At 39.0% G+C, this 27,700-nt stretch overlaps 1 protein-coding gene across 1 annotated transcript in view; it reads left to right on the top strand.

Moving 5' to 3' along the window:
* BRCA1 (BRCA1 DNA repair associated) overlaps nucleotides 1-27,229 on the top strand; it is a 1,073,265-nt gene extending 1,046,036 nt beyond the window's left edge. The window contains exons 20-21 of the mRNA XM_053699586.1: nucleotides 9,948-10,002; nucleotides 25,349-27,229. Of these exons, the coding sequence (XP_053555561.1) occupies nucleotides 9,948-10,002; nucleotides 25,349-25,449 (156 nt within the window). The 3' untranslated portion in view covers nucleotides 25,450-27,229. The remainder of the gene's footprint in view (nucleotides 1-9,947; nucleotides 10,003-25,348) is intronic.
* Nucleotides 27,230-27,700: the final 471 nt, after the last annotated feature.

Here is a 27,700-nt window from a genome sequence, read left to right as displayed (position 1 = left end):
TTGTATCTATCACTACCCAAACTAGAGAGCAAGCAGAGTAAGGCGCTGATGTTGATAAGTTAAACACTGCCAAAATGTTTATTCCAAAACATTGGAAATCACGGACAATACCAACAATTGCGGAGTGGAGTCAACAAGTTGACACCCTGTTGCAACTGGAAAGATACCACCATCTCCAACAAGGAACTGCAGATATACATGACCTTATGCTACAGCTATGGAAAGAAAGTAATAGCAATCACCAGTGATATTGCCAACCAGATTGTAAACATAGGTAGGGGAGGTGGGGCTGACAATGTAAGTAACCATTACATATCTAAATAGAGACACAGGGACTCTGATTGGCTCACAGGTTGGACGGCGAAATGGGAAGATACTTACCTGCTTGCTCTTGGCGAACCGTGGCGCCGTGACATGGCGAGAACCAATGTTTAATCTCATTGTTTATTACATTTTAGAATATTCATCCTGCATTCTGGAATGATCTGACATGAATGACTCTTTACTTGACTTTGTTTTTCCTTTTTGCTCAACATTTCTGAATATAACTGAAAGGCTATAGAGCCTTGATGGACACGAAGAGACATTTGTTACTTTGATGCTAAGTCATAATTTGTTTACTGTAAAAATAACTTGAAAATTGAAAAATATGTTGCTTCAAATGTTCTGTATAACATGATAATTTTCTCTTTTCAATAAAAATATTCTTTAAAAAAAAAAAAACTGTTCAGTTTACACTACAGCTGACTTAATTTTGAAATACATACCAACAAGCCTAAATCCTGCATTTAACCAAATCTAATGGTATGAGTACCACAGCTTATGGTTCCACCAAGACCATATAGAGTACAGCATTTTCAAAATCCATAAGTACAGCTGACAGATGGGAACATTTGTACACTATATTTGAAGTGGTGCTCTTGGTTGGGGAAAATGGGGAAAAATCAAACAAACATATGTCAACCTTTTAAAAGTACTTTTCTTCATCTAGCCATCTACCCAGATCATTAATGTATAATTTTGAATTTACAGAATTATTTTTGTTTGCAAATTTACAAATATGATTCTTTAAAAAGTGATCTCTTAATTTCTGCAATGTCCAACACTGTTGATTTAGGGGATGCAAGGTGCATAAATGTTTCTTTCTGTGGGTGTCTGTGTTTATGTCTTTGTGCTTTGGTTTGTGTCTCTATGAGTGTGTATGTATTTCTTTCTGTGGGTCTCTCTGTGAGGGTGGGTGTGTATGTCTTTGTGCATTTTCTTTGGATGTCTGTGAGGGTGTGTGCATATGTCTTTGAGGTTTTTCTATGGGTGTCTCTGTGAGGGGGTGTGTATGTTTGTCTTTGTGTATTTTCTCTGGGTGCCTCTGTGAGGGTGGGTGTGTATGTCTGTGTTTTCTGTGGATGTCTCTGTGAGGGTGTGTGTTTTCTGTGGGTGTCTCAGTGAGGGTGTGTGTATGTATGTCTTTCTTTGTTTTATGTGGTTTTCTCTATGTGTGTGTACGTCTTTGTGTGTTTTCTGTGTGTGTGTGTGTGTGTGTGTGTTTTTGTGTGTTTTCTGAGGCTGTGTCTGTCGGTGTTTCCTTGGGTGTATGTGCAAGTTTGAGTTTGTTATATGTGTGTGTGTGTGTCCATTGTTTGTTCCTTTTTAGGACATGTTGACCTTACTACTGATTAATCACATCTTTCTACAGACTTTGAGACTAATGAGACCTTTCCGGAAGTCACCAATCTACCATTTAAAATGCTGTTGTCACCATTTAGTTGCCATCTTCCTTTACAAAAAGATAATCAGAACTCCATATTTTGTTTTCTAAATCTCCTTTTTTTACAAAACTGTAGTTTACCTCATTACTTGTCAGGTCAATGTAAACAAGTGCTGGGTGTCTGTGTCTGAGTGTGTTTCTTTGCGTGTCTGCTAGAGTGTCTATATGTGAATCCTTATGTGTGAGTGTGTTTATGTGTTTCAGTGTATGAGTGTGTCTGTGTGTTTTTATGTTACTACCTTTACAACATTTCCAAGTTTATATAGACACTTAAGAATAAAGTGCATATACGTTTTAGTCACTTGGTCAAAAATTGCACATTTCAAAGGAGGGGGGGGGGGGGCCTGATCAATGGTTAAGTCAGGGGCCCCAAAATTTCTAGTGGCGGTCCTGGTAAGTGGTGTATTTATAGGCATTTTGAGTTTTGGGAAACTTTGCCCCTCCTGGTAGGATTGTATATCCCATACGTCACTAGCTCATGGACTCTTGCCAATATGAAAGAAATTAATTTATCAGGTAAGTTCTTACATAAATTATGTTATCTATCTTTTTAAAGAAAGAAAAAAATCAAGTAGACTATCTCTTTAGCCCTATACTAGTGCCGGTTGGTGAACCTCCACATCTTCATACTAGGGGCTTCCATCTTGGAGTTTGACTTCTCACACCCTATGACAGAAGTTGTGCACATTCACAGATCAGTAACATTGGCGGCTTTATGACAGCAGTATTGTTCACTTAATATAATCTGCACAATACAGAAAAGCTTGACATTTTTGCATTTTTTACAAAGATTAAGAATTACATATAATACATAAAGTCCTCAATGCAGAGCAATGCCGCTGCAGCTAGTATATAAAGCTTCTGCTCTGCATTAAGCATGCATACCTGAAGATCACCATCCATCTGAAAAACATCTAGCAGCATCACTGATCTGTGAGTATGTGTGTGATTCTTGTCACAGGCTACAAAAATACCTAATTTCCTGGATTGTGCCGCGGAGTATGAAGATGTGGAGCATCACCAATTACCACCTTTAAGAGGTTAACATAGAAGAATGACTTTGAGGAGAACTACAGGCACAGAAGACAAACCGTATTATGATGAGAAGTACTCATGCTAATGTAGTTGTGTCTGGTAATTTAATGTATCTTTAATCCAAAGACTACTACATAGTCCTAACTACAAGTGAATTTAAGCTGTTATAAAAAGCATTTTTTAGCATACATGTTTAGCATCCTTTTTATAGCATTAATAAAAACTTCTATTAGTTGCATCCAGCTGGCATTTCTGCAATTTCATAAACATTACTCCTTTATAAACCAATCTAGGTGATTGGCAGTTCTATAGCATGCCGGCAAAAGGAAGACTGCCAGCATACAAATAAATCTTCTAAGGTTTACTGAGCAATCTGACTGCCCAAACTTTAATTTTATTTATTTGCAATTTAGGTTCTATTTTCCAGTAAAAGACATCATGCAGAAACAACAACATTAGCTCAGCAAATGTCAAGGTGGTTTTTCTTTCATGTAAGTAGCAAGAGTCCATGAGCTAGTGACATATGGGATATACATTCCTACCAGGAGGGGGCAAAGTTTCCCAAACCTCAAAATGCCTACAAATAAACCTCCCACCTCACTCATAACCTCGTTTTACAAACTTTGCCTCCTTATGGAGGTGGTGAAGCAAGTGTGTGCTTGATTTTCTTCTGTGATAGGCGCTTCTAAGCATATTGAAGCCCAGTTCCTCTCAAAGCACAGTGTTTGAGTGATGTAAAGGGAGCATTGCCTAACGATGCCTTGTTTTCACCTATGGGAAATCTATTCTAAGGCTCTCTGTAATCGGTCGCAGAGATTCATCTCTGCCTGCCTTTGCAGATCCACATTATACTCCTCTACCATTACCTCTGCTGATATGTTTCAGTACTGGTTTGGCTGTCTGCTATATGTGGATGGGTGTCTTCTGGAAGTATATATCATTTTTTAGACACTCTCAGCTATGTTTGGCACTTTGTTTTAAATGTATATTGTATATATTTGCCATGAGTCAGGTCTGTGTATTTCCCTTTGCAGTCTAAACAGTTTCAGCTTGGGAATTATGTTTATGTGCGTTTTAGGCTTACCTGGGGTTCCAGTTAATTATAACTTTAAGTCTTTTTTTGTCCAAATAATTTCGCGGGCTTAGGCTCGTGATGATGCAGAATATTACTTTTTACTGCAACATTTTTGCCGCAAAGTCCCATCTGCCGTGACGCGAGTCCAGTAAATTCTTGCGACTTTCTTGTCGCAAAGTTTTTTTTTGGTGACGCATCACATCATTTCTCTTTGGCGCCAAAAGTTTTTTGCTCTGTATTTGTGCCATTTTTCGCGCCTTAAATTTGTTATATAAGTGTCTCCCTCTTTTTGCTCTCTGTTCTCATTTGATCTTAGAGGGCTAAGTTGCTTGCTTTTGATTTTTCTTTTGTATAACATTTTTTATCATAAACATTATTTCCCATTTGTTTAAATGTTATTTTTTCTTTTTCCTGAAGTTTTTCCATTTCCAGATGCTATCTCTCTTATGATTACTAAGGAATGGTCTAAACTTGGTGCTTCTTTTAACCCTTCTTCTAGGTTTAAAAAGTTATATCCTTTACCTGTGGCTAATTTAGAGTTTTGGGGAAAAGTCCCTAAGGTTGATGGCAGAATCCAACTCTTTTCAAATAACTGCAATTCATATCCCAGGTGTAGACAATTGGGAAGCGGTTTATCTCAGCCATCAGACTTTACATCCGGGGGAGTGGTCTCTCCATCCAGATGTGTTTTTTCATATTGTACAGATGTGGAGACTTACAGAAATAGATCTGATTGCCTCTTGTCTAAACAAGAAGCTTCCCAGATACCTTTCCAGGTACAGGGATCCTCAGACCAAGATGATGGATGCCGTAGCAGTTCCTTGGTTTTACCAACCTGCTTATATTTTTCCACTTCTGGTACTTCTTCCAAGGGTGAGCTCCAAGATAATAATGGAACAATCTCAAGTGTTTCTGATAGCACCAGCATGGCCTCACAGGTTTTGTGATACGGATCTTGTCCGGATGTCCAGTTGCCAGCCTTGTCCAGACCTTCTGTCTCAAGGGCCGTTTTTCCATCAGGATCTCAAATCTCTAAATTTGAAGGCATGGAAATTGAACGCTTAGTCATAGAGGTTTCTCTGACTCAGTAATTAGCACTATGATACAGGCTCATAAATCTAAATAATTATTCTTGGCATTCTTCAGAATTCCTAGGATTTTACAGTTTCTTCTGGATGGTTTGGATAAGGGTTTGTCTGCAAATACTTTGAAAGGAGAAAAATTTCTGCTCTTTCTGTCTTATTTCATAGAAAGATTGCTAAACTTACTGACATTCACTGTTTTGTTCAGGCTTTGATTCGTATCAAACCTGTTATTAAATCTATTTTTCCTCCTTAGAGTCTAAATTTGGTTTTAAAGATTTTGCAGGCTCCTCCTTTTGAGCCTATGCATTCTTTGGATATTAAACTGCTTTCTTGAAAAGTGTTATTTCTTTTGGCTATCTCTTCTGCTAGAAGAGTTTCCGAATTATCTGCTCTCTCTTGTGAGTCTCCTTATCTGATTTTCCATCAATATAAAGCTGTTTTAAATTTAATTTTACATTTTAAATTTTTACATAAAGTTGTGAATTCTAACAACATCAATAGTGAAATTGTTGTTACTTCCTTGTGTCCTAATCCTAAGAATACTCTTGAAAGCTCCCTGGATTCTTTGGATGTGGTAAGAGCTTTGAAATATGTTGAGACTACTAAAGATTTTCTGAAAGACTTCTAGTCTATTTGTTATTTTTTCTGGTTCCAGGAAAGGTCAGCAAGCCTCTGCCATTTCTTTGGCATCTTGGTTGAAACTTTTGATTCACAAAGCTTATTTGAAGGCGGGGCAGTCTCTGTCTCAGAGAATTACAGCTCATTCTACTAGATCAGTTTCCACTTCTTGGGCTTTTAAGAATGATGCTTCAGTTGATCAAATTTGCAAAGCAGCAACTTGGTCTTCTTTGCATACTTTTACTAAATTTTACCATTTTTATGTGTTTGCTTCCTCGGAAGCAGCCTTTAGTAGAAAGGTTCTTCAGGCAGTTGTCTCAATTTGATTCTAATGCCTTTTGATTTGATATTTTTTATTTTTTAATTAAGAAAACTTAATTATTTTAGATTTAATTTCTCAGCGGATTTAGCTATTATTTTATCCCTCCCTCTAGTGACGCATGGTTTTCCACATCTTGGGTATTATATCCCATACGTCACTAGCTCATGGACTCTTGCCACTTACATGAAAGAAAACATAATTTATGTAAGAACTTACCTGATAAATTAATTTCTTTTATAGTGGCAAGAGTCCATGAGACCCACCCTATTTTTTGTGGTTATGATGTTTTTGTATAAAGCACTTTATTTTTTCCAGTTCCTTTTTTGTATGCTTTTTACTCCTTCTTTTACACCTCACTTCTTGCCTACACATTAAACTAAGGTATGAGTGAGGTGGGAGGTGTGTTTGTATGCATTTTGAGGTTTGGAAAACTTTGCCCCCTCCTGGAAGGAATGTATATCCCATAAGTCACTAGCTCATGGACTCTTGCCACTATGAAATAAATTAATTTATCAGGTAAGTTCTTACATTAATTATTTGGGCAGGGCTAGTTCACATTCCTGTATTAAACAAAAATCTCCATTGACATCTATAGACATTGTGTTTTTTTACCACCAGTTGTTAAAGTGAAGGTAAACTCTCCCCTTTTTAAAAACAGATCTGGAATGTTACTGATATTTTAGATTGAGTTTCATTTATCAGATGTAATAAAGATGCACTTACCTTTTAATATAGTTATGAAATTCAAATACCCTGCGTCCTGCCCCCCACTTCAAAAGTCAATTTTTCTGTGAACTTAAGTTTTGAAATTGTTGTAAATCAGCACTCTCCCCATATGTCACTTTTTAGCTAGAGCACTGGAAAACAATTCAAACCATTGGCTCACTGAAAAATTGACTTTTGAAGTGGGCCGCAGGGTGCGGGGTATTTGACACTTATATCTATAATCTAAAATATCACTAAAATTTAGGATCTGATTTTTAAAAAGGGAGTGTTTACCATTACTTTAAATGGATAGAAAGGTCACGACTGAAATCTACATTGTTGCATTTCAATTTCATATAGTATTTTTGAAAATGTTTCTAGTACAAGTTATTACTGTTTCAAATGCATATGCGCAAATGCTACGTGTCACTAGAGCACCAGGATTAAAAACACCATTGCTGTTAAGAGAGCTGAGGCTGGTGTGTGTATTGCGTCAGTAAAGACTTAAGTCATACAAGCCACCCCTGACTCTGAGGTGTGTTGCTTAAATGCTGGTGCACGGATCACTCACAGCCTATGTGGATATGCCTCTTAAAAACAGGAATAACATTTACTAGAAGCATTTTTGCTAATCAAAGTATATTGCAAAAGAAATTGTTCTATTTAAATGCAACAGTGGACATCTGAATTTTGACCTTTCTATCCCTTTGTTTCTCACTTAACTAATTTTACATCATGTTTCATTATTCAATTTGTTGGTGGTTAATTGGCTTCTACCTAAACAGTGAAAATATTAGTGGCTAGGGGATCTACCTGGGAAAAAGATAACGTTTAAAGCTTCCTGTGAAGACCAGAGTTAACCAACCCTGCACCAGTCACTTGTTTGACACAGAAAAGGTTAACAGACCCTTTACAACTTAACCAATTTATCACAGTCTAGCCACTCCAAGCAAGCCTGTGACTTAGTTCAGTGCGTGCAAGGGTTAACAAACACTTTCTAGTCTGTTCTAGACCTAGAATAAAAATGCCTAAAACTCCCCTTTAATGCTACCCACACTAAAATATTTCTATGCTGCCACCGCCTAACAAAAAAGGGACAGTCAAGCCAAAAAAAACTTTCTTGATTCAAATAGTACATGTAATTGTAAACAACTTTCCAATTTACTTTTATCACCAATTTTGCTTTGTTCTCTTGGTATTTTTAGTTGTAAGCTAAACCTAGGTAGGCTGAAGAAAACAGTGTTAATATTATCGGTCTCTTTCAGTAACGTGGTTCAAATATTAGACAAAGGCAAAACTTAATAAAGCAACGTTTGTTGAGAGCAAATAACGAGTCTCAGTGCATTGATATAAAACAGTTAACAAACAATTTACACAGAAGCAAACATTTGTAAATATAAAAGTAGAAATAACAAACCTGTAACTTCCCATGTAAAAATGACAGTTCTACTGTATGGTCAAGAAAAAGATTTCTTGAGCAAACCTCCTTCCAGAGTGGGTTGGGGAAGGTTCCCACTCCTCTTTTTAATGACCTGTCCTTGGCTGAACTTAATAGAATAACGGATAAGAACGGAGTGGTAGCCAATTATATAAGGTACATGACGCAACCAACTGTGAAACAAATTGTTGGTTTGAACTGAAATATTTTAAAGAAATTCTTTTAGCCATCCATTTAAGTGAGGATGAAGGGAGAAGCGCTACCTAGATTCTATAAAACAGGACTTTGGTGGATTTACAAGAGATCGAACATTATTATTTAAAGGTGGTATTTTATATGGGGAGACATCCCTTTATAGTTTTATCATCTAATATTTGTATCTATTGTAAACAACTAATATTTTTATTATAATTATTAAAATGTATTATTCATAAATTAACTTCATAGCCTGACAATTGAATTGGTTTTATGTGTGTAAGGGGACCCCTTTATGCTTCTAAGCATCCTCAATTACGTTTTTAAATTAATTGCTTTTTCTGTCTTGAAAGGAGATAGATTCTTGAGTGTTAGATATAGGAGGTATAACCCAGTGCAAGACAATTGTATACAGGAACACTCTTCTAAAAAAAATTGTTTTTAACACACGCTAAAAAAAGTTAAAGGGAAACGAAATCCAATGTTTTTTTTTCTTTTTTGATTCAGGTAGTGAACTCACTTTTAAAAAAGTTTCCAATTTATTTCTATTATCAAATTTTCATGTTATTCTTTGTTGAAGACACATTTAAATAGGTAGCATGCACATGTCTGGAGCACTACATGACAGGATATAGTGCTGCAGGCACGTGCATGCTCCCGAAAGTGCCCTCCTTTTCAGCAACGGATTACAAGAAAACAAAAGAAATTTGATAATAGACGTAAATTGGAAAGTTGTTAACAAATGTATGTTCTATCTGAATCATGAAAGAAAAATGTTGTCTCTTATGTCCCTCTAACCTCTTACAACTAAAATCATGAGGCCTTCATGAAACCTCCCTATATGTAATGCAAAAAAACCCACATTGTTTCTTGTAGAAGTGTAAATCTGTTAAGCAGCTTGTTAAACCCTGCTCAAGCACTTGCATGCAGCTTGTAGTGTGCCAGTTATTACACAGCATCAATTCTTAACACAAAAAAGCAGAAGTAACTGCTTTCTTATTCAGCTGCACAAAAGTCTGAGTGACTTGTAACAGTTCTCTTATGTTTTTCTCATCTATGCCCATACACCAAAGCTTTTTAAATAACAGTTCAGCACTAAATTGCAGTTTAATTATTGGACATTTAAAATTCTTAAAACATGTACCAAACAGTGACAACATGATGTAACTCATATTAGGCAGTGACTGAAAAAGCAATGCTAGTTCATCTAAATGTTAGGTTGGTAACCCTGGTATTTACAGCACAGATGGTAATATCCTACTGTTTCAGTACATTTCCAAAAGCTAGTACAGTAGTGAGAATTCACCAGCACAGTTCATCATGATAGTGTAGCCAATTGTCTAAATGAGGGCTACAGAGGCCACGTCCAGCCCTCCATAGTTTGTTTTTGTGTGTGTGTGTGGCCCTCAGCTCTAGAAATTTTGCCCTGTTCATAGAAAAAGCAGTTTCACACTCTTTAGGTAATTAAGCACGTTTGCTCATTCATGGTAACTTATTTCCTGTATACTTGCTACCTAAATATGTGATTTTATTTTGATGTATTTTGTGTAAGTATAATGCAATGTAGCTCACAGCTTATACCACCACTAGTGAATGGCCGCCTACATATTGGGAAGATATACAAACATTGTGAAGCACAATGCAATATGGTTAAGATTTTTTTTATTATTTATTTTTGCTCTGATTTTTTGTTTGTTTTTTCATTGCAGAAATCTTTAGTCATTGTGCAGCCTGACTCGTGCCTTACAAACACTGATTATGAAGGTAAGTGCTGTGGATGGAGGTCAGCTGATTTGTGTTCCTGTGCAATGGGTGACACACAGACTAATTACAATTCCTTTTTGCTGGTCCACAAATGCAGTGATTGATTTTTATCACAGAGTAAGAGATTGAAAGAACCACCTTTTCTGTTCTCTCTCTCTCTCTTTTTTTTTTTTTTTTTTTTGTCCCTGCAATTTTCCTAGTGTCCCAAGATTCTCTTCCCTATATCTTTCTCTTTTGGTACTCTACTGTTTTATTGTTGCTTAAAGGGATTCTAAACCCAATTTTTTTTTTTCATGATTCAGATAGAGCATGCCATTTTAAGCAACTGTCTAGTCTACTCCTATTATCAATTTTTCTTTGTTCTTTTTGTATCTTCGTTTAAAAAAGCAGGAGTGAAAGCTTAGAAGCCGGCCCATTTTAGGTTCAGCACCTGGGGTACCATTTGCTGATTGGTGGACTAAGGTAGCGACCAATTAGCAAGCGCTATCCAGGTTTCTGAACCAAAAATGGTCCAGCTCTTAAAGGGACAGTCTAGTCAAAATTAAACTTTCATGTTTCAGATGGGGCATGCAATTTTAAACAACTTTCCCATTTACTTTTATCATTAAATTTGCTTTGTTCCCTTGGTGGTATTTTTGAAAAACTAAACATAGGTAGGCTCAAACTGATTTCAAAACCGTTGAAAACCACCTCTTAGCTCAGAGCATTTTGAAAGTTTTTCACAGTTAGACAGTACTAGGTTATGTGTCATATAGATAATATTGTGCTCACTCCCATGAAGTTATTTAGGAGTCTGCACTGATTGGCTAAACTGCATATCTCTCAAAGGCACTGAGATAAGGGGGCAGTCTGCCGAGGCATAGATACAAGGTAATCACAGAGGTAAAATATATATTAATATAACTGTGTTGGTTATGAAAAACTGGGTAATAAAGGGATTATCTATCTTTTTAAACATTAAAAATTCTGGTGTAGACTGTCCCTTTAAGCTTTCATTCCTGTGTTTTTACCAAGAGAACAAAGAAGAATTGATAATAGGAGTAAATTGAGTAAATTAGAAAGTTGCTTAAAATTGCTTGCTCTATTTAAATTTTTAAAGAAAAAATGTGGGTTTAGTATCCTTTTAATGTATTTAAAAAAAAAGCAAGGTTAAAAATCATAGCCCAGCTGACAACCATGGCTTTGTCACTAGTTATTGCAATATTTTTATCTGCTTTCTCTTAAAACAACATTAAACGTCAACTTCTAAAAATGACCAAGCATTTGTCTTTATTTTGAAAGGCATGTCATACAATGCAATATATCACAGCAAGCTGCACATTTCCCGTTCATATGTGACCTATCTGTCATTATCCATTTATATATCTGACTATAAAGCGCCATTTACAGAATGATTAATTGCGTTTTTTCTCTTATCCTAAAAGATTGTTTCTTAAGTTTCTGGCTTTCTTTTTAGTGATGTGTTACAGGAAGTATATATTTAAGATGCACAAATTTAAAGGGAAAACAAACAAAACATAGGAGGCGTCTCATAGAGTAGAATATTTGAGAAATAGATAAAGACAAACAGGAATAACAAAGTCTCACTCATGTGTAGGATGCACTAAATGAAAGTGCGCTGCAGACGTGCTGGGTCCTCAGAGCTGCCCGGCAAGCTACCCTCATGCTACAGCACTGTTTTTTAAACCCGTCCTCCGGCCTCCCTAACAGGCCAGATTTTCAGGATTATCTTTTGTGAGAGCAGGTAAAATAGCCATGTTTACTAATCAGCTGATTATGTCGCCTGTGCTCTAGATCAGTTATCCTCAAAATCTGGCCTGTTAGGGAGGACATGTTTGAAAACCCCTGGGCTACAGGAATCTCTCCTCCAGCTCCCAGATAGGGCATATAGTAGAACAACCAGATTCCATTTTAGCATCTGTGAGGGTACTACAACAATGTAGAGCATCAGCGTTTAGCACAGGAGTGTGAATAAAAAAGTATTTTTATTAAAATAGCTATTAAAAATAGATCTTTGCCACTGAAGATGCAGTATCTTTTTATTTCCAGACGTAAACTGCTCATTAGGATGAGTCATGAAAGGAAAGATATATATATATTTTTTTTTTCAATTTCTTTTTATTAAGAATCCAGGGAAAGAAAACAAGGTACAAAAACAACAACACATCAATACAGTTATTCATGGTAGTGACAAATCAGTTATAGCATTGCTGGTAACATATAAGTAGTTGTGCAGTATGGATTCTTTTCTTAATAGATTTAATCATTAAACAATAGTAATTGCAGCGTCCTAACTCTCCGTGTCCCTGTTACTTTCATAAAATTATATATACCTAAAGTTTGTTAAGGATCCCAGTCTTGAACGATCTATATGGGTTCTTGGGTGTGGTGTATTTAAAGGGCAGATTTAGCTTTCTGTTGCTCAATATACTTAGTCTAGACTTGATTAGCTGGTATTAAGTAGGTGTGTGGTTTTTATTTTTATTTTTTTAATCCTTTTTCCCCCTCAAGTATTGATCCCATGTTGCCTGTGATTCAATAAATGGGTCTCTATTGTCTAACTTGTATGTGCTATATTCTTCTAATTCGAATAAGTTGGTGACTTTTGATCTCCACATCTTCAGGGAAGGGACCTCACTAGACCTCCATTTTCTCCAACATAGGTGTGTCCGGTCCACGGCGTCATCCTTACTTGTGGGATATTCTCTTCCCCAACAGGAAATGGCAAAGAGCCCAGCAAAGCTGGTCACATGATCCCTCCTAGGCTCCGCCTACCCCAGTCATTCTCTTTGCCGTTGTACAGGCAACATCTCCACGGAGATGGCTTAGAGTTTTTTAGTGTTTAACTGTAGTTTTTATTATTCAATCAAGAGTTTGTTATTTTAAAATAGTGCTGGTATGTACTATTTACTCAGAAACAGAAAAGAGATGAAGATTTCTGTTTGTATGAGGAAAATGATTTTAGCAACCGTTACTAAAATCCATGGCTGTTCCACACAGGACTGTTGAGAGGAATTAACTTCAGTTGGGGGAACAGTGAGCAGTCTCTTGCTGCTTGAGGTATGACACATTCTAACAAGACGATGTAATGCTGGAAGCTGTCATTTTCCCTATGGGATCCGGTAAGCCATGTTTATTAAGATTGTAAATAAGGGCTTCACAAGGGCTTATTAAGACTGTAGACTTTTTCTGGGCTAAATCGATTCATTATTAACACATATTTAGCCTTGAGGAATCATTTAATCTGGGTATTTTGATAAGTTTATATCGGCAGGCACTTTTTTAGACACCTTTCTCTTTAGGGGCTTTCCCAAATCATAGGCAGAGCCTCATTTTCGCGCCGGTGTTGCGCACTTGTTTTTGAGAGGCATGACATGCAGTCGCATGTGTGAGGAGCTCTGATACATAGAAAAGACTTTCTGAAGGCGTCATTTGGTATCGTATTCCCCTTTGGGCTTGGTTGGGTCTCAGCAAAGCAGACACCAGGGACTGTAAAGGGGTTAAAGTTAAGAACGGCTCCGGTTCCGTTATTTTAAGGGTTAAAGCTTCCAAATTTGGGGTGCAATACTTTTAAGGCTTTAAGACACTGTGGTGAAATTTTGGTGAATTTTGAACAATTCCTTCATATTTTTTCGCAATTGCAGTAATAAAGTGTGTTCAGTTTAAAATTTAAAGTGACAGTAACGGTTTTATTTTAAAACGTTTTTTGTACTTTGTTATCAAGTTTATGCCTGTTTAACATGTCTGAACTACCAGATAGACTGTGTTCTGAATGTGGGGAAGCCAGAGTTCCTTCTCATTTAAATAAATGTGATTTATGTGACAATGACAATGATGCCCAAGATGATTCCTCAAGTGAGGGGAGTAAGCATGGTACTGCATCATTCCCTCCTTCGTCTACACGAGTCTTGCCCACTCAGGAGGCCCCTAGTACATCTAGCGCGCCAATACTCCTTACTATGCAACAATTAACGGCTGTAATGGATAATTCTGTCAAAAACATTTTAGCCAAAATGCACACTTATCAGCGTAAGCGCGACTGCTCTGTTTTAGATACTGAAGAGCATGACGACGCTGATAATAATGGTTCTGAAGGGCCCCTAAACCAGTCTGATGGGGCCAGGGAGGTTTTGTCTGAGGGAGAAATTACTGATTCAGGGAACATTTCTCAACAAGCTGAACCTGATGTGATTACGTTTAAATTTAAGTTGGAACATCTCCGCATTCTGCTTAAGGAGGTATTATCCACTCTGGATGATTGTGACAAGTTGGTCATCCCAGAGAAACTATGTAAAATGGACAAGTTCCTAGAGGTCCCGGGGCTCCCAGAAGCTTTTCCTATACCCAAGCGGGTGGCGGACATTGTAAATAAAGAATGGGAAAGGCCCGGTATTCCTTTCGTCCCTCCCCCCATATTTAAAAAATTGTTTCCTATGGTCGACCCCAGAAAGGACTTATGGCAGACAGTCCCCAAGGTCGAGGGAGCGGTTTCCACTTTAAACAAACGCACCACTATACCCATAGAAGATAGTTGTGCTTTCAAAGATCCTATGGATAAAAAATTAGAAGGTTTACTTAAAAAGATGTTTGTTCAGCAGGGTTACCTTCTACAACCAATTTCATGCATTGTCCCTGTCGCTACAGCCGCGTGTTTCTGGTTCGATGAGCTGGTAAAGGCGGGTCGATAGTGATTCTCCTCCTTATGAGGAGATTATGGACAGAATCAATGCTCTCAAATTGGCTAATTCTTTCACCCTAGACGCCACTTTGCAATTGGCTAGGTTAGCGGCTAAGAATTCTGGGTTTGCTATTGTGGCGCGCAGAGCGCTTTGGTTGAAATCTTGGTCAGCTGATGCGTCTTCCAAGAACAAGCTACTTAACATTCCTTTCAAGGGGAAAACGCTGTTTGGCCCTGACTTGAAAGAGATTATCTCTGATATCACTGGGGGTAAGGGCCATGCCCTTCCTCAGGATCGGCCTTTCAAGGCCAAAAATAAACCTAATTTTCGTCCCTTTCGTAGAAACGGACCAGCCCAAAGTGCTACGTCCTCTAAGCAAGAGGGTAATACTTCTCAAGCCAAGCCAGCTTGGAGACCAATGCAAGGCTGGAACAAGGGAAAGCAGGCCAAGAAACCTGCCACTGCTACCAAGACAGCATGAAATGTTGGCCCCCGATCCGGGACCGGATCTGGTGGGGGGCAGACTCTCTCTCTTCGCTCGGGCTTGGGCAAGAGATGTTCTGGATCCTTGGGCGCTAGAAATAGTCTCCCAAGGTTATCTTCTGGAATTCAAGGGGCTTCCCCCAAGGGGGAGGTTCCACAGGTCTCAGTTGTCTTCAGACCACATAAAAAGACAGGCATTCTTAAGTTGTGTAGAAGACCTGTTAAAAATGGGAGTGATTCATCCTGTTCCATTAGGAGAACAAGGGATGGGGTTCTACTCCAATCTGTTCATAGTTCCCAAAAAAGAGGGAACGTTCAGACCAATCTTAGATCTCAAGATCTTAAACAAGTTTCTCAAGGTTCCATCGTTCAAAATGGAAACCATTCGAACAATTCTTCCTTCCATCCAGGAAGGTCAATTCATGACCACGGTGGATTTAAAGGATGCGTATCTACATATTCCTATCCACAAGGAACATCATCGGTTCCTAAGGTTCGCATTCCTGGACAAGCATTACCAGTTCGTGGCGCTTCCTTTCGGATTAGCCACTGCTCCAAGGATTTTCACAAAGGTACTAGGGTCCCTTCTAGCTGTGCTAAGACCAAGGGGCATTGCTGTAGTACCTTACTTGGACGACATTCTGATTCAAGCGTCGTCCCTTCCTCAAGCAAAGGCTCACACGGACATTGTCCTGGCCTTTCTCAGATCTCACGGATGGAAAGTGAACGTGGAAAAGAGTTCTCTATCTCCGTCAACAAGGGTTCCCTTCTTGGGGACAATAATAGACTCCTTAGAAATGAGGATTTTTCTGACAGAGGCCAGAAAAACAAAACTTCTAGACTCTTGTCGGATACTTCATTCCGTTCCTCTTCCTTCCATAGCGCAGTGCATGGAAGTGATAGGTTTGATGGTAGCGGCAATGGACATAGTTCCTTTTGCGCGCATTCATCTAAGACCATTACAACTGTGCATGCTCAGTCAGTGGAATGGGGACTATACAAACTTGTCTCCGAGGATACAAGTAAATCAGAGGACCAGAGACTCACTCCGTTGGTGGCTGTCCCTGGACAACCTGTCACAAGGGATGACCTTCCGCAGACCAGAGTGGGTCATTGTCACGACCGACGCCAGTCTGATGGGCTGGGGCGCGGTCTGGGGATCCCTGAAAGCTCAGGGTCTTTGGTCTCGGGAAGAATCTCTTCTACCGATAAATATTCTGGAACTGAGAGCGATATTCAATGCTCTCAAGGCTTGGCCTCAGCTAGCGAGGGCCAAGTTCATACGGTTTCAATCAGACAACATGACAACTGTTGCGTACATCAACCATCAGGGGGGAACAAGGAGTTCCCTGGCGATGGAAGAAGTGACCAAAATCATTCTATGGGCGGAGTCTCACTCCTGCCACCTGTCTGCTATCCACATCCCAGGAGTGGAAAATTGGGAAGCGGATTTTCTGAGTCGTCAGACATTGCATCCGGGGGAGTGGGAACTCCATCCGGAAATCTTTGCCCAAGTCACTCAACTGTGGGGCATTCCAGACATGGATCTGATGGCCTCTCGTCAGAACTTCAAAGTTCCTTGCTACGGGTCCAGATCCAGGGATCCCAAGGCGGCTCTAGTGGATGCACTAGTAGCACCTTGGACCTTCAAACTAGCTTATGTATTCCCGCCGTTTCCTCTCATCCCCAGGCTGGTAGCCAGGATCAATCAGGAAAGGGCGTCGGTGATCTTGATAGCTCCTGCGTGGCCACGCAGGACTTGGTATGCAGATCTGGTGAATATGTCATCGGCTCCACCATGGAAGCTACCTTTGAGACGAGACCTTCTTGTTCAAGGTCCGTTCGAACATCCGAATCTGGTCTCACTCCAGCTGACTGCTTGGAGATTGAACGCTTGATCTTATCGAAGCGAGGGTTCTCAGATTCTGTTATCGATACTCTTGTTCAGGCCAGAAAGCCTGTAACTAGAAAGATTTACCACAAAATTTGGAAAAAATATATCTGTTGGTGTGAATCTAAAGGATTCCCTTGGGACAAGGTTAAGATTCCTAAAATTCTATCCTTCCTTCAAGAAGGATTGGAAAAAGGATTATCTGCAAGTTCCCTGAAGGGACAGATTTCTGCCTTGTCTGTGTTACTTCATAAAAAGCTGGCAGCTGTGCCAGATGTTCAAGCCTTTGTTCAGGCTCTGGTTAGAATCAAGCCTGTTTACAAACCTTTGACTCCTCCTTGGAGTCTCAACTTAGTTCTTTCAGTTCTTCAGGGGGTTCCGTTTGAACCCTTACATTCCGTTGATATTAAGTTATTATCTTGGAAAGTTTTGTTTTTGGTTGCAATTTCTTCTGCTAGAAGAGTTTCAGAATTATCTGCTCTGCAGTGTTCTCCTCCTTATCTGGTGTTCCATGCAGATAAGGTGGTTTTACGTACTAAACCTGGTTTTCTTCCAAAAGTTGTTTCTAACAAAAACATTAACCAGGAGATTATCGTACCTTCTCTGTGTCCGAAACCAGTTTCGAAGAAGGAACGTTTGTTGCACAATTTGGATGTTGTTCGCGCTCTAAAATTCTATTTAGATGCTACAAAGGATTTTAGACAAACATCTTCCTTGTTTGTTGTTTATTCCGGTAAAAGGAGAGGTCAAAAAGCAACTTCTACCTCTCTCTCTTTTTGGATTAAAAGCATCATCAGATTGGCTTACGAGACTGCCGGACGGCAGCCTCCCGAAAGAATCACAGCTCATTCCACTAGGGCTGTGGCTTCCACATGGGCCTTCAAGAACGAGGCTTCTGTTGATCAGATATGTAGGGCAGCGACTTGGTCTTCACTGCACACTTTTACCAAATTTTACAAGTTTGATACTTTTGCTTCTTCTGAGGCTATTTTTGGGAGAAAGGTTTTGCAAGCCGTGGTGCCTTCCATCTAGGTGACCTGATTTGCTCCCTCCCATCATCCGTGTCCTAAAGCTTTGGTATTGGTTCCCACAAGTAAGGATGACGCAGTGGACCGGACACACCTATGTTGGAGAAAACAGAATTTATGTTTACCTGATAAATTACTTTCTCCAACGGTGTGTCCGGTCCACGGCCCGCCCTGGTTTTTTAATCAGGTCTGATAATTTATTTTCTTTAACTACAGTCACCACGGTTTCATATGGTTTCTCCTATGCAAATATTCCTCCTTAACGTCGGTCGAATGACTGGGGTAGGCGGAGCCTAGGAGGGATCATGTGACCAGCTTTGCTGGGCTCTTTGCCATTTCCTGTTGGGGAAGAGAATATCCCACAAGTAAGGATGACGCCGTGGACCGGACACACCGTTGGAGAAAGTAATTTATCAGGTAAACATAAATTCTGTTTTTTTGCGATTAAAAATCTTGCACTGTTGGTCATAATTTTAAATAGAGGTTTATAACTTTTATTGGGGAGTTTAATAGGTTTATTTAACAGCCAAACCCTAGGGTCGAGGGGAAGTAGTGTTTGAAATATATCTTCAATTTCCTTAATTATATCTCTCCAGTACTGATTGATTTGATTGCACCACCACCACATGTGGCCCATACCACTGCCCACGTGTCCGCACCTCCAACAGCTATTGCTAGTTTTAGGGAACAGTCTGTGCATACGTTTTGGCGTTAAGTACCAACAGTGTAATAATTTGTAGTTTATTTCCAATATAGATGAAGATGTGGAGGAAGATTTTGTGTTTTGAAAGATAGTAACAGCGGTCTGGGGGGTGATGATGGTACCCAATTCCTTTTCCCAAGTCTCAATGTAATGCGGCATATGTCCTGGGGGAAGTTGCCCACTAACCAACTTCGAAAGATTATTCACCGCGACCCCTCCCCTCAAACACACCTTGTCTCACATCCACAAACTCTATACACAACTTATTGACGGCAGATGGGCCTATGGCTCTTATCTGCCGTCAATAAGTTGTGTATAGAGTTTGTGGATGTGAGACAAGGTGTGTTTGAGGGGAGGGGTCGCAGTGAATAATCTTTCGAAGTTGGTTAGTGGGCGAGTTAGGTTAAGAGTGTGTTTATGTGTAGTAATGTAATGATGAACCCTCCTGTACGAAAACCAGTTAGATGCCCAAGGGATGTTTAAGTCTTTCAATTGCTCTTGTGAGAGAATGAAAGGAAAGATATTTTAAATGTAATTTTATTTTACTTAGTACCATGAAGTGCCCAATGGTTTTCAACTGCATATACATTTCCTGTTTTGAGATTTTGGCACAAAACCAGACTGCAAAGAAGAGGGTGTTCTCCTTCTGACCTACATAAAGATAATCCTGCACCAGTCCTGTTGTGAAGAGAAGAAACAACTACCTAATATAAACAGTTTCCTGGATTATGGAACACAACATTTGTATTTAGTAGCCCAGTCAGACCTTACCTTTTAATACCTTCCATTTCTAGAGATTAAGTGTAGAAACCTGCTGTAATAATGAATGGTCTAAATCTGAAATAAATAGTTTTAAGTTAAAATGGAAAAGCTTCTTTTGATTTTAACTAAAAGATGGAAAAAACATTGTACAGTTATTTTGAGATCATTGGGCTGTCATAGGGTATAATAAACACTTGTTAATTGCCTTTTAATATTGTAGATCATGAACTTTTTTTCTTCAACAAGATACGACGAGTCCACGGATTTCATCCTTGTGGGATATTAACCTCCTGCTAACAGGAAGTGGCAAAGAGCACCACAGCAGAGCTGTATATATAGCTCCTCCCTTCCCTCCACCCCCAGTCATTCTTTTTGCCTGTGTTAGTAATAGGAAGAGGTAAAGTGAGGTGTTAGTTTTAGATTCTTCAGTCAAAAAGTTTTTTATTTTAAAATGGTACCGGTGAGTACTATTTTCCTCAGGGAGATATGGAAGATGAAGATTTCTGCCCTGAGGTTGATGATCTTAGCAGATGTAACTAAGATCCACGTTGGTTCCCACAGAGTTTCTGAAGGTAGTGCAAGAGAAATCTTCAGTGTGGAGAACGGTTTCATGCTACAAGCAGCATTGAGGTATGTTCAGTCTTTTTATTTTTGAGGAGACTTGGTATATCAGAACTGGCTGACATTATTCCCTGCAAGGGAAGGGTTAAGCAGTAGACCTGTACACAGAGGGTATTACTGAAAACTCTGTGTTTATATCTTTATTTGACATAGTACTGGGCTGAAAGCAATATTCTATGAGACACTGGGAGAGCAGCTTGACGTTTTTTATTTGATAAAGCAAATTGTCAGTATGGCTGCAGTGTTATAGTAGTGTTTAAGGGGACCACATGGCTTACTTTACAAACCGCTTCCCATGCGGTTATACAGACTGGTAGAAAGACGTCCGTGATGGGCGGGGCCAATTTTCGTGCGCTCAGACGCGCAGTTTACTCTGACTGAGAAGGCAGCAGGCATTAGCTCCGGTGGGGCCTAAACTTGTGTTCTGTTCACCGGATCGTTGTCGAGTCATCCAACCACTTAAGTCCACTCTTTCATGGCATATTTGTATATGCTTCTGTCTGTCAAATATACTTACATAGCTTCTAATAAGATTTGGATAAACATCTCGCAATAATATTGGCTTATATTTGAGCTGCAAAAACAAATATACTTCTATCTGCTAAATATACTTACATAGTTCAAATAAAATTGAGATTAACATCTCACAATAATATTGACTTATATTTATGCTGCAAAAAATTGCCTGTTAAATATGCTTTTAAATAAAAACTTCTGTCTGCTAAATATACTTACATAGTTCAAATAAGATTGGGATAAACATCTCACAATAATATTGACTTATATTTATCCTGCAAAAAATTGCCTGTTTAAATTTAAATAAAATAGGGATCTTACTCACACAATATGATCATATTCTGCTAAGCCAGTCACCACTTACAAGGTGTCCCATATTAGACTGGTCCTACACACTGCAGTGTGGAAACTGGTTAGTGTAGGACCGGTCTAATATGGGACACCTTGTAAGTGGTGACTGGCTTAGCAGAATATGATCATATTGTGTGAGTAAGATCCCTATTTTATTTAAATTTAAACAGGCAATTTTTTGCAGCATAAATATAAGTCAATATTATTGTGAGATGTTAATCCCAATTTTATTTGAACTATGTAAGTATATTTAGCCGATAGAAGTATATTTGTTTTTGCAGCTCAAATATAAGCCAATATTATTGCGAGATGTTTATCCCAATCTTATTAGAAGCTATGTAAGTATATTTGACAGACAGAAGCATATACAAATATGCCATGAAAGAGTGGACTTAAGTGGCTGGATGTGCACCGATACTTTTTGTTGTCTTGGAGCTATATCTACCCTGGCTAAGCGTACAACTATACCTATTGAGGACAGTTGTGCTTTCAAAGACCCTATGGATAAGAAGTTAGAGGGTCTTCTAAAGAAATTATTTATTCATCAGGGTTTTCTTTTACAACCTACAGCTTGCATTGTTCCAGTTACTACTGCAGCAGCTTTTTGGTTTGATGCTCTAGAAGAGTCTCTGAAGGTTGAGACCCCTTTAGAGGACATTTTGGATAGAATTAAGGCTCTCAAGCTAGCTAATTCTTTTATTACAGATGCCGCCTTTCAAATTGCTCAATTGGTGGCGAAAAATGCAGGATTTGCCATTTTAGCGCGTAGGGTGTTATGGCTAAAATCATGGTCTGCTGATGTGTCATCAAAATCTAAGCTCTTAGCTATTCCTTTCAAGGGTAATACCCTATTTGGGCCTGAGTTGAAGGAAATCATTTTTGACATTACTGGAGGTAAAGGTCATGCCCTACCTCAGGATAAGTCTGTTAAGATGAGGGGTAAACAAAATAATATTCGTACCTTTTGAAATTTTAAAGGAGTACCCTCTGCTTCCTCTTCCTCCACAAAGCAGGAAGGGAATTTTGCTCAGTCCAAATCCATCTGGAGACCCAACCAGGCTTGGAACAAAGGTAAACAATCCAAGAAGCCTGCTGCTGCTACAAAGACAGCATGAAGGGGCGGCCCCCGATCCGGGACCAGATCTAGTAGGGGGCAGACTTTCTTTCTTTGCCCAGGCTTTTGCAAGAGATGTTCAGGACCCCTGGGCATTGGAAATCATAACCCACGGTATCAACTGGAACTCAAGGATTTTCTCCCAAGAGGGAGATTTCTTCTTTCACAATTGTCTGTAGACCAGATAAAAAGAGAGGCGTTCTTACGTTGTGTAAAAGACCTCTCTACTATGGGAGTAATTCATCCCGTTCCAAGACTGGAACAGGGGCAGGGGTTTTACTCAAATATTTTCGTGGTTCCCAAAAAAAGAGGGAACTTTCAGACCCATTTTAGATCTCGTGTCTAAACAAGTTTCTCAGAGTCCTATCGTTCAAGATGGAGACGATCCGAACAATTTTACCAATGATCCAAGAGGGTCAATATATGATTCCCGTGGACTTGAAGGATGCATACCTTCATATCCCTATTCACAAGGATCATCATCCGTACCTAAGGTTTGCCTTTCTGGACAAACCTTTTCAGTTCGTGGCTCTTCCCTTCGGGTTGGCCACAGAACCCAGAATCTTCATGAAGGTTCTAGGGTCCCTTCTGGCGGTTTTCAGACCGCGGGGCATAGCAGTGGCGCCTTATCTGGACGATATTTTTATTCAGGCGTCGACTTATCATCTGACGAAGTCTCATACAGACACAGTGTTGTCCTTTCTGAGAACTCACGGTTGGAAGGTGAACCTAGAAAAGAGTTCACTAGTTCCACGGACAAGGGTTCCCTTCTTGGGAACGCTGATAGACTCGGTAGACATGAAAATATTTCTGATGGAGATCAGAAAATTAAAGATTCTAAATACTTGCCGAGCACTTCAGTCCATTCCTCGGCCATCAGTGGCTCAGTGTATGGAGGTAATTGGAATAATGGTAGCGGCAATGGACATCATTCCGTTTGCTCGCTTTCATCTCAGACCACTGCAGCTGTGCATGCTCGGATAGTGGAATGGAGACTATGCAAATTTATCTCCTCAGATAAATCTGGATCAAGAGACCAGAGACTCTCTTCTTTGGTCCCCGGATCATCTGTCCCAGGGGACGTGTTTCCGCAGACCCTCGTGGGTGATAGTGACAACGGATCCCAGTCTACTAGGCTGGGGTGCAGTCTGGAATTCCCTGAAGGCTCAGGGTGTATGGACTCAGTCGGAGTCACTTCTTCCAATCAATATTCTGGAATTGAGAGCAATATTCAATGCGCTTCAGGCATGGCCTCAGTTGGCTTCGGCCAAATTCATCAGATTCCAGTCAGACAATATCATGACTGTGACTTATATCAATCATCAGGGGGGAACGAGGAGTTCCTTAGCGATGATAGAAGTATCCAAAATAATCCGATGGACGGAGGCCCACTCTTGTTATTTGTCAGCAATCTACATCCCAGGAGTAGAAAACTGGGAAGCGGATTTTCTAAGTCGACAGACTTTTCATCCGGGGGAGTGGGAACTCCACCCGGAAGTGTTTGCCTCACTGATTCTCCAATGGGGCGGTCCGGAAATGGATCTGATGGTATCTCGACAGAATGCCAAGCTTCCAAGATACGGATCCAGGTCGAACTGATAGATGCCTTGGCAGTGCCTTGGTCGTTCATCCTAGCCTATGTGCTTCCACATGTGATTGCTCGGATAAAACAGGAGAGAGATAATCCTGATCGCGCCTGCGTGACCACGCAGGACTTGGTATGGATTCGTTCATTGATACTTTGATACAGGCACGTAAACCTGTCACTAGAAAAATCTATCATAAGATATGGCGTAAATATCTTTATTGGTGTGAATCCAAGGGCTACTCATGGAGTAAAGTTAGTATTCCCAGGATTCTGTCTTTTGTCCAGAAGGATTGGAGAAAGGGTTATCAGCAAGTTCCTTAAAGGGACAGATTTCTGCCTTTTCAATTTTGCTTCACAAACGTTTGGCAGATGTTCAGTCTTTTTGTCAGGCTCTAACCAGAATTAAGCCTGTATTTAGACCAAGTACTCCTCCCTGGAGTATGAATTTAGTTCTTAGAGTTCTTCAAGGGGTTACATTTGAACCCATGCATTCCATAGATATTAAGTTGTTATCTTGGAAAGTTTTGTTTTTGGTTGCTATTTCTTCTGCTCGTAGAGTTTCTGAGCTTTCAGCGTTACAATGTGATTCGCCTTATCTTATATTTCATTCTGATAAGGTGGTTTTGCGTACCAAACCTGGATTTCTTCCTAAGGTTGTTTCAAATAAGAATATTAATCAGGAAATTGTTGTTCCTTACTTGTGTCCTAATCCTTCTTCTAAGAAAGAGCGTCTGTTACATAACTTGGACGTGGTCCGTGCCTTGAAGTTTTACTTACAGGCGACTAAGGATTTCCGTCAATCATCTTCATTGTTAATTCTGGACAGCAGCCTCCTGAAAGAATTACGGCTCATTCTACTAGGGCTGTGGCTTCCACATGGGCCTTTAAAAACAATGCTTCTGTTGAACAGATTTGCAAGGCTGCGACTTGGTCGTCTCTTCATACTTTTTCCAAATTTTCCAAATTTGATACTTTTGCTTCTTCTGAGGCTGTTTTTGGGAGAAAGGTTCTTCAAGCAGTGGTGCCTTCCGTTTAGGTCTCTGTCTTGTCCCTCCCGTTTCATCCGTGTCCTGTAGCTTTGGTATTGTATCCCACAAGTAAGGATGAAATCCGTGGACTCGTCGTATCTTGTAGAAGAAAAGTAAATTTATGCTTACCTGATAAATTAATTTCTTCTACGATACGAGTCCACGGCCCTCCCTGTCATTTTTCAGACAGATTTAAATTATTAATTTTTTTTGTAACTTCAGTCACCTCTGCACCTTTTAGCTTTTCCTTTCTCTTCCTAAACCTTTGGTCGAATGACTGGGGGTGGAGGGAAGGGAGGAGCTATATATACAGCTCTGCTGTGGTGCTCTTTGCCACTTCCTGTTAGCAGGAGGTTAATATCCCACAAGTAAGGATGAAATCCGTGGACTCGTCGTATCGTAGAAGAAATTAATTTATCAGGTACGCATAAATTTACTTTTTATTGTTTGAGTATATGTAAATACCATCTTATCACTTCCAATTTATTTTGTGTTTTTGTGGCATTCAATTCCAAATGCACTTATCATTTTTGTGTTGTTTATTCATGTTTTTTCTGATTTTTTTTTTTTTTTGTTTTGCAGCATTTAGGAAGAAGTTTAGAGCCACAGTGGTTGTTCGTGAATGGCTACTAGACAGTGTTTCTAGTTACAAGCTTCAGCCATTTGATGGTTACCTAGTATGATGGATGCTTGCCAATTGTGAGGGCGCTGATCAGATCTGTTTTTAGGAAGATATTACAAGATGAGATGTCTTCAGTCATTAAATCCTTTCTACCAGCATACCTTTATTAGATGTATTAGCCCATTCATGGTTTACAGAATACAACATATTTCCCAATGAGAGTTATGTTACTGTATTACCTTCCAATGTACAAATACATGAGCTCTCTAGGTTAATGTAAGGTTATGAGAAAACGCTGAGATATTTTGCATATTTGGAATGTCACAAAAGAATCATATGATAGAACTGTTTTACAGAAACATATATCAGAACAAAACATTTAGGTTTTTAGAAAATATTTACAGGACTTATTCATGTTATGCAGTGTATAAGGAAAGGAATTGTTTTATCTACAGTGCAATAACTATCCTATATGTGGATGACTGGAATAAGTAAATAACAAGAAAAGATTGGCTTGCACTTATCCTTTCCTGTTGAAATACAGGAGGAAGAGTTGTAAAAGTGCTCACGATCAGTATTCAAAATCTCTTTTACACAGGCAAATTGTTTTTTGTTTTAAATCTTAGAAACTGAAATATAAAAAATATTGGGGGGGGTTTACAACTGCGTATAGAAGCTGCATATCCGAGTTCACAACCTGCTTTGTAACAGATTAATCTATATTTCTTGCATGTAAGCATAAATATGTTTTACATTTCTAATTCATTTGTTTAACTTCTGGTTTGAGAAACAGAACTGGGGAAGGTCAAGTCTATTACTTGATGTTTAAATGGTATTTCACCTACATGGTGTAATGTTCTCTTTTGGTACTTGTTGCCATGTAATGTCAAATACAGAGATAACCCAATTAACCCCACTGAGTGTCAGAGTGCTGTTTCATGGCTCTGTTTGGCAGCCATGTCATTGATAAGGCAGGGGAGTTCGTATGATTCCCCCATTGATGTTGGGTACTCAAACACATTGCAGGATATCCGAATCATTAAAAGCTTTGAAACAGTTTTACTGATATTTCCATTTTTATTACTGTTTGATATTTGTAGCTTTTCATATGATATTTTCATCTGCATGTGCATTACATAAGGGCTGCGGGCAATTGCTTAAATGTAAAATAAACCAAATATTAAAAAGGTCACAGCACTTAAAACCCATTCACATGGATACGCAACGTTTCGGGGCTCACAGCTCTTAATCATTAATGATCATTACTCCAGTCCCACGTGCACTTACACTGTTGGAAGTCGTTCAGGTTCTGTGCTCACTTTGTATTAAATGTAAAATAACTTATTTTAACAGTGTGATTTTAAGGTTTAGTGCTCAAAACTAATGACTTGGCAGCACAGCCATTAACTATTATTCTAGACATTTAGAGGGTCCAAAATGTTAAAATTCCATATTTTTATTTTATAACCTTGTTCTCAAGAGAGAAGTTATGTTTAGTGCAACATTAATAGTCTGAATGTTTATCATTGATAATGGCTGATATGTTGGGGGTCTAGAATTCTGCTACCTCTTTAGAATCCAAGGAAAATGAAAAAAGCCCAGAAAATGCTGGAGAGATAATTAGTCTGGTAGTTATTAATCTACTGAGATATCCGACTTTCCTAAATCTAATCTGGCAACGGTTATTCAATAGTTGTTTCCAATGAGAATTTTATTCATAAGAAATCATGACATATATTGAAGCTTATGTAATTTTGTAGAGTTTATGTAAATATTTTTAATTGTACAGTTCCTGTATAATTTGAAATGTACCTTTAATAAATGCTTTAATGTTCAGTGGCTGAAGTGTTTCTTTGTATTGTTTTATTTATTTAGAGAGAAAGTGATTGGTGGGTGTTGGCAGCCTTTATGCATTATGGAGCCTGTAATAAACATTTGTGCTGGGGAGTGAGGGACAAAGCACAACATTTTACACAAAAGCAAGGTGCTTAAAGTGAAGGTCAAGTCTGGAGTAGTGGTTAACAGTTTCAAATAGCTTCGGTAAATTAAGTATGATGTTCATTCATGAAATTCTTTATAACTAATATTAAAAGTTTTATTTTTAACCTTTTAAATCGGCTCCGTGTCAGTTTTTTTATCCGCCCGCCATATTGCCGTTATTGATTGACAATTCTTTGATCCAATCTATTACCTACCCCTGTGGCGTCCAGCCCCTTTTCTGTAGCGTCATCATTGTCATGCTCGTTCATGAAACGCGCATGCGTAGTCCGCTCTCATTATTTTGGATACATTGAATTATTAAACGCATGCGC

The sequence above is a fragment of the Bombina bombina genome, chromosome 1 (genome assembly GCF_027579735.1).
Source record: "Bombina bombina isolate aBomBom1 chromosome 1, aBomBom1.pri, whole genome shotgun sequence".
NCBI classification, from domain to species: domain Eukaryota; kingdom Metazoa; phylum Chordata; class Amphibia; order Anura; family Bombinatoridae; genus Bombina; species Bombina bombina.
Note: the sequence above shows the minus strand (reverse complement) of the source record. Positions and strands in the feature narration are given on the sequence as shown.